The sequence below is a fragment of the Melanostigma gelatinosum genome, assembly GCF_949748355.1.
Source record: "Melanostigma gelatinosum genome assembly, chromosome: 18".
NCBI classification, from domain to species: domain Eukaryota; kingdom Metazoa; phylum Chordata; class Actinopteri; order Perciformes; family Zoarcidae; genus Melanostigma; species Melanostigma gelatinosum.
In genome coordinates this window covers 8,812,183-8,824,187 of record NC_136651.1, presented here as the reverse complement: position 1 = coordinate 8,824,187, position 12,005 = coordinate 8,812,183, and the positions used below count along the sequence as shown (strand labels likewise).

Here is a 12,005-nt window from a genome sequence, read left to right as displayed (position 1 = left end):
TGAAAGGCTTTTCTCCTGTGTGGGTTCTCATGTGGCTCTGTAAATGTGAACGATGGTTAAAAGATTTCTTACAGACTGAGCAGCTGAAAGGCTTTTCTCCTGTGTGGGTTCTCATGTGTCCCTGTAAAGTTGAACGCCTGTTAAAAGATTTCTTACAGACTGAGCAGCTGAAAGGTTTTTCTCCTGTGTGGGTTCTCATGTGTATCTGTAAAGTTGAACGCTCGTTAAAAGATTTCTTACAGACTGAGCAGCTGAAAGGCTTTTCTCCTGTGTGGGTTCTCATGTGTATCTGTAAAGCTGAACGCTCGTTAAAAGATTTCTTACAGACTGAGCAGCTGAAAGGTTTTTCTCCTGTGTGGGTTCTCATGTGTGTCTGTAAATGTGAACGCCTGTTAAAAGATTTCTTACAGACTGAGCAGCTGAAAGGTTTTTCTCCTGTGTGGGTTCTCATGTGTCTCTTTAGATTTTGACTATTGCCAAATGTTTTCTCACACTCAGAGCATCTAAAATGTTTTTCACCAGCGCTACATCGTGAATCAGTGACACGGACTTCATCAGGTTTCACATAGTTTAAACCTGACTGAGGTTCTCTGGTCTTCTTCCCATCACCACCCTCATCAGTGTCAGAAGAGTCTCCAGTCTTCTCATCAGTATCTGGTTCTGGATGTCTATCTGGATCCAAGTTCCTGTCTGGTTCTGGTCCTCCACAGTCCTCTCCATCAGCTTCTGTTCCCATCTGTTTAGTTTGTCTTTGATGAAGCTGTGAGGACTGAGCTTCCTCTTCTTCATCTTCACTCTTCACAGGAGTGAATGAGAACTTGACATCGGCCTCCTCCAGACCTTGAAGCTGCTCTCCTTCCTGACTGGTGCAGAGTTCCTCCTGTTCTTCTTTAATGTGTGGGGGCTCTGGGTCCTCCTGGTCCAGACTGGAGCTCCACTCCTGCTGCTCAGAGGGAACCTCTTCTTTAACCAACAACAGCTGCTGGACGTCTGCAGGAAAACAGTAAACACACACAGAGGGGTTACAAAGACATTTTAGAATTGAGCAAATAGTCTCCTGGACATACACTTCCAGAGTATCACTAGAACCAGATAATACAATAATGTAATTAACTTATGTGACATGAACATGTGAACCATTTTAAGCTGCCAAATCCATGTGGTGTTATCAAAGAACAAACTTGTAATTTAAGTTGAAATATTTCCTGTCATCTAGAAGCTGAGAGAAGAAATCAGCATACCTGCAAACTCATAAGAGGTGAAAGAGGTGCCAAGCACCCGAAGGGGGGGGGGGGACGGGGACGGTAGACGATCTACAAGTATTAACAATTTATTATTTATTCAGTCAAGCATCAAAAACATAGATCTATGGTTTCACAAAACACAAGAATTGATTAAGTAGCCCTAGCAACAGACAGAGTCAGGGCTCTGTATACGCATCTCTCCTCAGTGTTTTGTGAGCCCTGTATCTTTATACTTTATTTGAACTTGTCCTGCACAGGGACGCATTATCTAAACCCACACACAAGCCAGGGTTGGGCCACATTGTGTGTGGGAGTCCTGGAGTCTCAGGGATGGGGAAGGTGCTGTTCCTGCAGGTTGCTACACAATATCCCACCGACTAACCCGATTCACAACACAACTAGTTACAAGTTTTAAGCTGAACCACCTGCGTGTCAGAGCTCCCTCTTTGTACGGCGAGCGCGTGAGCGCCTCACCTGGAGATTCAAACCTTTGCTCTATGACACACGCAACACTATTGCAAATGAGCGCACACACACGTTATGTTCTAAATTTCTCAAACAAAAGGTAAAAGCCCCCCTCCTTGCTCCAGAGATGAAGAAGCATGCAGAGGAGAAGAGGCAGCCCCCCTCCCTTTCTTCCATCATTAAGCAGGGCAGAATCAGCTGGGTGAAGTTCAAATCAAAAGGAATTTAATATACTAACAAAAGAAAATGCAGTTACAAACTGAATTACATTATCAGTAGTAATACTTCATGAAATAGAGGCCCCATCCGCACCACACGACAGACTGGTGTGTCCGCCTCATGGTCCAGATGAGGTCTGATTATCTCCGGGGATTCAGTTTCTTTGTCCCTCCAAAGTCTCTGAAATGTCTCATATTACACATTCCTTAGCCCATCGATCAGCTCAGTGATTGGCTGAACCCTTCGGACTTCATTCGGCCACTTCCTTGACCAATTCACCCCCCTTCTTTAAGGCTGTACTCAGAAACTCTTCAGCAACATCCCCCCTCTCTGACTTAATGGCGGTGTCATAAATTCTCTGGTTTCTCTCACAGTGCACAACAAAATTCAGTAACTCTCCCTTTAGTTTAAACCTTCTACAAGTAAACAGATTGTAACATCATATCCATTGCTAGGAGCGCTTTAAAACTTAAATTCCTCACAATACTTATAAGTTTAATGCCTGTAAATACCGCAAGCATATTTCTATAGTAGCGAGAACCATCGAAATGAAGACAGTGTAGACATCTTAACGCTGATTGGCCAAGACTCGACACGTCGCATCAAATATGTTTTATTGCGAAGATCACGACATCACATTTTCTCTTTGTCTCACTCAAATCTGAGAAACGCTGGCTGGCCAGTTGAACCCCCCCCAACATTCTTTTTAAAACTCTACGGCTCTACACTCACGTGGATGATATATTTTGATTCAAAACGGCTTATTTCGCCGAAAAGCGACACGTTTGCAGGTATCAAATCAGGAGAAGAATAAAACGACGAATTGCAACAGAGTCTCACTCCAAACTACATTAAAAGTTATCAGCCGGAGCATGAACAGTGTTTGAGAGAAGAAATAAAGTGAACCCACGTGCTCTTTGTATCCGGACTTCCGGGTTGTGAACCGCGTCCAGAAGTTCCCGTTGTCGCTTATTCGCCTCTTTTGAACGAGAGATTTCCTCCTCGTACTCTGCTATCGTTCTTTCAAACATACCTAATATATCTTCTTCAGCCGCAGTTAGTCGCTGGCTGACTAAAGATCTCAACATTTCTACTTTAGACATTTTCACTCAACCACAGAAAGGTTTCCTCCAGACGAACTCCGTCAACTCCTTGTCACCGTTTACTCTGACTTGCGCTGTGTTGGTCACTTCCGTCCTCGTCCGTCTGTTTCCAGGTAGCATGCTAAGCTAACTTCAATATCTTTATCGGCTACCAGGAGATTAGTCCTCTTCTTCTTCCTCTCCTCCGTCTTCTTCTTCTTCTTCTTCTTCTTCTTCTCCTTCTTCTTCTTTCACTATAATGGCGGACTCCAAACCAATGTGTAAGGCGCCACCTACTGGACCGGAGTGTGTAACATCATGACTTTATGACAGTTATCATTTAAACACAATCATAATGTTATTTATAAATATAATGAAACAATTAGAAATAAACTCCATATTGCAGTCATATTCTGGCTTTTTAACCCGTTCCATTCAAAACATTAAATAAAGCCCTTTTAAGCTGAACTTGTTTGTCCCCTGTCTCTAACAGTCCTTTGATGCTCCACTCCCTTCCTGTATCTACCACTCTGTTCCTCAGTCTTTCTCTTCCTCCACTCTATCAGCACATGTTCTACAGTTTCTTTACAGTTGCATATCTCACATTTATCCCACTCTGTCTTTTTCATGATGTGTATAATGTGTCATTGAGTCCTGTATGTCCGAACCTTAATCTGAAAGTAACATCTTCTTTTCTACTTTTACTTCCATCACTTCTCACTCTGACTGATGTCTGAATTTTGTTGTAATTTCTACCCTTATTGTCATAATTCCAAATGTCCTGCCAAGATGTCCCATCCAAAGCTTTTACCAGAGAATGTCGAGTACTCCCAACCATTGCACAGGACAGTCGATGCTATATTTCCGTTAAGTCCACCCTGAATTCTAATCCAGTGTGATAGTGCTAACTCAGTTCTCCTCACATGTAATGGCATTTCCAAGTATAAGATAGATCTGACTATAAGTACATGTGTGTATTATGGTAAATTAATGTGTTGCAGATGTGTTTTCATGGCGTGTATGACGATATTTTAGCCTTGTTCTTTCAGCTGTAGCCTTAGTGGTGCGAAACAGACTTGGGAGTAAATAGAAAAGAAATGTGTAAATATTCTCTCATCACACATTCACTGACGTGTCGGCTTCTTGAGTCGTGTCTCACAGTCTCCGGCTACTTTAATGTTTGGTGTGGGTGATTTTAAGTTATGGAAGGAAACTTCCTTACTGCTTAGAATTATATTTATATATATTTTTATTTATTTGCCCAAAAGTCAGTTTCACATCGCTGGGGTCTCAGCTGAATTAATAAGAATACATCAAAGTAAAACATGAACGTGAATACACGTGTTATTATAGTCAGATCTATCGCGTTATAGATGAAGCAGTGATATTATAAATCGGTTCATTTACAGAATGACAGTTAGTGATTTCTTGCCAGCTGTCCTTCCTGCATTTGTCAGTTTAAACTGCGTTACTTTCAGCATGAATTATGTTCATGTTGTTGATGTTGGTCTCAGAGTGCACCAGACTGATGCATTTAACTTTAAAATGTACAACATTTTCTTCCAGGTGAGCGTGTCCCCGGCCCCCTCTAGAAAACCAACACGAACTAGAAAATAAAAACTCAATTAGTCTACTGGATCAAGCTAAAGACAGTACCAAATCTGAGCGTGGACTCAATGAGCGTTGTTAATTGTATCTTTTCCGGAGGACCTCCTCCCGGGAGCAAAGACCAAAGTCTCTCAATTCATCAGCGCAGCTAATCGGGGATAAGAATGTTCTTATTAGGAAAGTATTTCCTGCTCAAGCTAAACCGTGGCCTTTGTTTCTAGAGTTTCAACCGAGAACGTGCCAATCCTCTGGGGAAGTATAGAGGTTATTTTCATGCATTCAATTAGTTCATTTGTTGTATGCATGCGCAGTATGTGTTGTCTTTAACATATCTAATCATCAAAACATGTCAACATTTTAAAGGAAAAATAAGAATGAGCCTGTTCAACACCGATGTACTTTAAAGCCCTTTTACTTTGACCAGGATTGTGACTACATAGATATGAAATGATCAAGATGTCAAGGACCAAATGATGGAAAGAGAAAACATGGCTAAACTGAGCTTTAAGTTAATCTTCTACAGTAAGTGAGGCAAGGCACAGTCTGACATTTGAGTCATACAAGACTTGGTGTCCTCTTTACAAACGTAGTAGAAATACCGCTCTGATAAACAAATAAAACCAGTTTATGATCAAAATGTAACATCAGTATGAGGCTGATCCGAAGCGGTAACTTTCCTTCCAGTTGTTTGAACAATTTTATCATGCTACACATATGCTAAAATCTCTCGTGTGGAAAATACCGTTTAAAAATTATAATAATGTTCCCTTTATTTTGAAAATATATGGAAACTGTCCATTATTGACCATATTTTGCATTTTGTAATTTGATGTTACATGTTTTCGGTGTATTTATGTCATATCACATAGCATCATTTTCAGTAAAAATCATTATAACTTATAACCTTCAGCATAATGAGCTCAGCTGGATTCATTAAGAGTTAATCAAACAGTAAAAACACATTCGGGTAACAGAAAGAGACATGATAATATGCACATACAGTACGGAGATTGTGATCATATATGCACTGAAACTGTACACGTCAATACACAGACGGACAGACACACACTCACACATTCACACATTCACACACAAGCAGTCTTCAGAGATCTGGCGTCATGTTTCTCTCTCGACTTCAGAGTGAGTCGGCGCCGTGCTGAGTGCTGAACTCCTGGAAATCCTCTGGGATGGTGTCTGTGGAAGAGAGAAGTCGGGTATCATGAGATGAGCTCAGACTCTAAAGCCAAAACGAGGCCAAACCAATTCTATTCACAGCTGTAGTCTGCAACAACAACATCAGATCTCAATCTAAAATCACTTTCCAGACGCAAGCAATGAAAGACCGTAAGAAGATATGTATTGGAAACAAACCTCAAGACAATCGCTGCATAGCATGCAATCAGGGTAATTCAAAATATATAAAAATAATAGAATATGTGGATTTGTGATTCAGTGTTCCTCCCTCACCATTGCAGCGGTATTTCAAATTGGACCAGATGATGTTTTCCTGAGAGAAACAGAACACGCCGAGTCGTCCTCCTCTCATGGTCGTGTCAATTGTCACGCCAGAGTCGGCCACCAGCTCAGTTCCTTCATAGAACCGCGCCCTAAACAAAACACACAATTAAAACAAATAATCGACGTTCCACTCTCACCACTTTGGGGAAATATGCTTATTCACTTGCTTGCTGAGAGTTAGATGGAGCAACAATTACGGGTTTTTTCGTGTAATCAATATGAAGATTGTCCGGAACACGGTTGGTCGTATACCTGATGTATCCAACCTGTGGGCGATGCTGCAGGTACCAACGGTAGGACACCTTGTCCTTCCAGCCCACATTCCTGGGGTCCTTCCACAGCAGACGCACCTGGTCGTTGGTGTCTCCCGTGTGCCACAGAGAGTTTCTCAAGTGCTCCCCGGGACCCGATTTAGACTTCACAGCCTGATGAACAGCGACAGATAACAGAGAGAAGTAAGGGGGAGAGAGAGAGAGAGAGGAAGAAATGTGGAAAATATGTCGAGGGATTAAAAATAGGATGAGCACGAATCTGCTGCCTGGGGGAGTTGATGACTTGTGCTTTCACCTTAAGTTGGATGCCGGGCTCAGCCACAGCTCTGAAGGGTGTTGCCTGCCAGTAGGTCTGTTCAGTCTGCTTCCACATCACCACGTAGAAGGAGGACGAGTCCTGGTAGCCAAAGATGAAGCCGGCGTAGTCGTCGTCGGTCACTGTATTTACGTGAAATGTTCCTTCGAAGTCCACTCCACTGAAAGCAGTGTAACCTGGCAACAGAAATCAGTATATTACTGATGTTCAGACATTGTGCATTTTATTCACTGATATTCAACGCAGAGGAAATACTTCTTACCAACAGCAAGTCCTGGGTCACTATTCATGGTCTGGATAATTTCCATTCCCTGTGTGAGAAAGAGTTGTGAATAAGACATTTTGCACCCTGATGCCTTCATCTGCTACACTGTACACGAATTAATGCAGAAGCAGACAGCCAAATAATTCCATCAGATTGTCAGATGATACGGCTATATTAAGTCTGCTGCTGGAGATTGCCACTTTTAAAGACTGGTGTGACAGCCACCACCTCATTTTTAACGGTAATACCAAAAGACAGAGGAAATCATATTTGAGAGCTGCAGCTCATGGCCCTGTAATCATTGGTGACAGTGCAATTGAGCAGGTGTGCTCCTATAAGTACTCGGGAATACAAATGGACAATAAATTAAATTGAGAGTGTCCACGTTGATTATCCGTGTGCTAGGCTGGCTCAGAGGCTTTCTCTGCAGACTCAGACTGAACTGAGATCACGTCAACGTTGGACAACGCTGTGCTGGAAAGCATCATTAAATATGGTATGGCACCTCACAGTTAAAAAATCGAGAATCAACAACACGGTTAAACGAGGCACTGTTGTATATTGTCTTGTGTATTTTCTGTCGTCGTGGTACGATTTCACGCATCACGATTCACATTTCTTATTGTTATTGGTTCTGTTGTTTAGATAAAAATATCGACCATAGCTGCTTCAACTTGTACATGGAGAGGGAATTTTCAGCTTTTAGTAATCTCACCTGGTTCAGAACAACCCAGTTGGGGTCGATCTGGGCGTCGCCCTCAGGGTCCAGCACCACCGTCTGATAGGCCCTGAAGTCAGTCAAGGTGACCTCAGCATTCTCAGGGCAGTTGTCGATCCTGTCAATCACTTTGTCCTGGTCAAAGTCAGACTCGCACATGTCTCCAACTCCATCATCTGAGGGACAACAGAGAGGAGATTTAGACTTAAATTAAAGTAAGAAAGACCGTGAGTCATTGTTCCAATAGGTCAGAGGTGCAGAGACTTGTTAACAGTTTTTGATTACACACACTGGCAAAGATTGTGTTGCGTCATTTATTCAAAGTAACGAGCTCCTTTTAAATCCTTTTTAAACCAGCGTGTTTCCTGCGTTGTCACAATGAGGAGATTTCAGACTGGCTTAAGCAAAAATGTCAAAAAGGCCGACAGAGCTGAATATAAAACATCCCCAAATGTCCTTTCTTAAGGGGCTATTCACATTTCAAGCAAAAGAGCAAGGCTGTATGTTGCATTGGTTTAATATAGATGGATTGTATCTCTCTAGTCTGCACCCTGCTGTGTGGGTTCAGCATTAGAGCTGCTGTGTCTGCCGTGGTTAAAAAAGTGCCACGCTGTAGTCTACTCTGTGGTGTTCGTGTCTTGTAGTGTGCAGTTCTGATATGGATTATTAAATGGAAGGAAATGTGTTGATGCACTTTTATCACTGTGGAAGTGCAACAGCTGCTACGACGTCAAGAAGGTCCGACTTGGCGGTTCTTGGCATAAAAGCTTCATTCTGTGTCAACGATTGAATTGATGCTCAATCGGGCAAATGCCTGAATGTCTAGTGTGCATCTTGTAAAACATTTGGACTCAGTAAATACACTTTTTGTGTTTTGTTATTTTCCCAACTGTCAGCTCCAACTTACATCTCTTGACTCCCTGACTGCCAAAAAAAGCTGTCTTGACTTGATTTGAATTGACACTCCAGGGGGCATGTTTTACACAGAAAATGTCCCAATGAGTGACCAAAAATGCCACTCAATGTGCTCACAGTTGCTTTTGTTTGATCTGCGTTGGTGTGCAACTGGGGACCAAAATTGCTTTCAAAGGAAAGTCAGGGAGCAGTTCGGGGAGAATGTGGAGATGAAATTATGAACATTTATCTGATCACCAGGCTGGTTTTCAGCCAAATATATCAACAATCATATGTGATTATTACTGTAAACTGATTTGACTGCGTGGTATATGAGGAGGTGCGATGTCTTTTAGACCATCGCTCACCGTTGTCGTCGATCTGGTCAGGATTTGGTGCCAGCCGGCAGTTGTCTGGTCCCGGTGGCAGAGTGTCAGGGATCCCGTCGTTGTCGTCGTCATCGTCACACTCGTCACCCAGCCCGTCTTTGTCACTGTCCAGCTGGGAGCTATTTATTACGAATGGGCAATTATCCTTGGTGTCCTGGTGACCGTCGCCATCACTACAAGGGAAAGTGACACGATCGCATGATGTGAAAAAAGGCTGTAGTACTAGCAGTAGTATGAAACAGCAGTTCAGATATCTGCAAGAACACAACATGAAGACTGGGAGAATATCGTTACCTGTCTTGGTTTGTGTCACAGGAGTCTCCAACCAGGTCGTGGTCAATATCAGACTGAAACAAGAGCAGAGAGTTCACGAAAAACACCATTTCTTTTACACTTGAGGGACTCTAGTAACAAAGTGTACTCAGTTACTTTCCACCACAGCTATCCGTCCGTCCATCCCTCCATCTGGTTCTGACTGACCTGGTTTGGGTTGGGGATGTCGGGGCAGCTGTCGCAGGCGTCTCCCACTCCGTCTCCGTCCCGGTCCAGCTGGTCTCTGTTTTGGACAAGCTGGCAATTGTCCAGAAAGTTCTTCAGGCCTATGCTCGCCAGTCAACAGGAGGAGATGGTTCGTGTTATTTAGCAGTCAGTCTGACTCCGTCTCAGCAGGGAAATATATAGTATTGTCATGGATGACATATTCGGAGGTGGCAAGTACAGATAATATTGTACTGTAGTAGAATAAATACTCTTCTCATTGTCCCTTTTTCTGAACTCTCACAAAAGATATCAGTGAATTTCTATGATTCTGTGACAATAAGTCGATTGACAGAATATTTACCTGCAACAATTCTGATAATAAATCCAAAAATGCCCAAAAATATTTAGTTCCAGTTTACTCATTTTAGGAATTGGGGAATCATATGTGTCAGTAAATTGATTTTACTCCGGCTTTTGGACCATTGGTCAGACAAAACAAGCTTTTTGAAGATTTCAACTTGGGCTTTAAGACATTTTCCACTATTCTTTGTCATTTTACAAACCCCTCGTTTTATAGAGAGAATTATCGGCAGATTGGAATCGTTGGCTGCAGCCCTATCATAAAAGAAACCAAGCTACTGCCCAGTGGAAATATTAACAGATATGGATGTTGCCAATATGGAAGAATGATTACATGGATACATAATGAGATATTATCTTCATCTGTTTGAATTGAGGTTTGATCTCTAAAATCAAAGTAATGCATTAAAGTAACTCTCTCACACTTAGTGAAGTCAATCAGTGAATTTATATTTGATTTTTGAATGCATATGAAAAATGTAGACATTACATCCATACTACTGTTTGAACTATATCGACTGAATAATTATATGGCGTGGTACTTGTAATTCCACCACTAGGTTGCACTGTTGTATTTGCTGTGAAGGTGAACGGCAGTTTGTGTTCAGATGCTATTTCTTATTCATCGCAGGGAGGCAGCAGCAGCCCCACGAATGCATAAAGGTCAAGCAGCAGCAATAGAGGAGAAACCATCTTCTCTGCCATGGGGTTTTCTGAGGTGTAATCATGCTGGTGAATGATCAAAGCTTGTTTTCGCTCAGGGGTCAGACTGCTTTTGGCCTTAACTTTTCTTTTTTTTTGCAGTGCTGTTTGTTATGCCTCAGCTGGCTTATAAAAACATCCATACAACTGTATTTTTTTTACAACATGATTAAGAGAGATTTGTACTGTAAAATCTGCATTATTTAATGTAAGAGCAGGGTGTAAATGTGAAGGAAGGAACAGAATAATACGTTTAATTAAACGGAGAGTGCCTTCAGTGCTGGTTATATAAGCACGAGCATCGGTGCTATTTTATTTATCTCCATACCGTCTCCATCCATATCATCATCGCAGGCGTCCCCTTTGCCGTCGCTGTCGGTGTCCTTCTGGTCCGGGTTCTCCACCGTGCGACAGTTATCACAGGCGTCGCCGTGGCTGTCCTTATCGCTGTTCCTCTGGTCCACGTTGGCCTTCAACCTGCAGTTGTCCTGAGACAGACGGAGAACACAAAGGCCCCGTTCACATCACGTGTATTTGTTTTCAGTGGACAAGCTTGCATGTGCATGCATGTTTTCGTACGGATTAATACAACAATATATATATCAACTGGAAGGAACTATAGATCGAGATAAGGATGTTGTTGGTTTGTGACTCCAAAGAATGTGTAGATTGCTTCATCTCAGGACCTTTTTTATCCTTTTTACGAGTTTGTGTCAGACAAGATGACAATTTTATTCCAGTAATGGCAGCAAAGAGAGCAAACAAGACAAAGAACTATTGAGTCACACTCCAGTCACTGATGGATTTAATCCTGACGAACAAAGTGTGCTATGTACAACTGTATGAACCAGTGAAATACACAAACCTTTTACTTTTTATTGATGAAATCATTTGAATACAATATACTGTGCACAGATGCAGGTAAAACCATCGTCTTAAACTTACATTACCATCAAATCAATCATCAATATAATCATCAAAACTATTTCAAACTGTACAGTTGGCGCTCATTCAGTGAATAACTTTTTGTATTGAAATCAGTGTAGTTGAACCGCGGTTAATCATGTGTCACTTCAGAGGTGACTCGTGCTGAAAGCTTTTATCACAAACGGAAACTTTACTGCAACCACAACAGCTAAATGGGATTGTTTCCTGTGTGGGTTCTCATGTGTGTCTGTAAAGTTGAACGCTGGTTAAAAGATTTCTTACAGACTGAGCAGCTGAAAGGTTTTTCTCCTGTGTGGGTTCTCATGTGTATCTGTAAAGCTGAACGCTCGTTAAAAGATTTCTTACAGACTGAGCAGCTGAACGGTTTTTCTCCTGTGTGGGTTCTCATGTGGCTCTGTAAAGTTGAACGCTGGTTAAAAGATTTCTTACAGACTGAGCAGCTGAAAGGTTTTTCTCCTGTGTGGGTTCTCATGTGTATCTTCAGATTTTGACTCTTGCCAAATGTTTTCTCACACTCAGAGCATC

At 42.0% G+C, this 12,005-nt stretch overlaps 1 protein-coding gene across 1 annotated transcript; it reads right to left on the bottom strand.

The window, feature by feature from the left end:
• Positions 1-5,014: 5,014 nt before the first annotated feature.
• Positions 5,015-11,101, bottom strand: LOC306792302 (thrombospondin-4-B-like; the record flags this gene model as incomplete). Its single annotated transcript, XM_079289375.1, has 11 exons — positions 5,015-5,812; positions 6,086-6,225; positions 6,389-6,561; positions 6,704-6,900; positions 6,987-7,035; positions 7,705-7,883; positions 8,970-9,163; positions 9,285-9,337; positions 9,471-9,589; positions 10,861-11,020; positions 11,090-11,101. The coding sequence occupies 11 exons, from the start codon at positions 11,099-11,101 to the stop codon at positions 5,754-5,756; spliced, it is 1,335 nt and encodes a 444-aa protein (XP_079145501.1). The 3' UTR covers positions 5,015-5,753.
• Between the last annotated feature and the right edge of the window lie 904 nt (positions 11,102-12,005).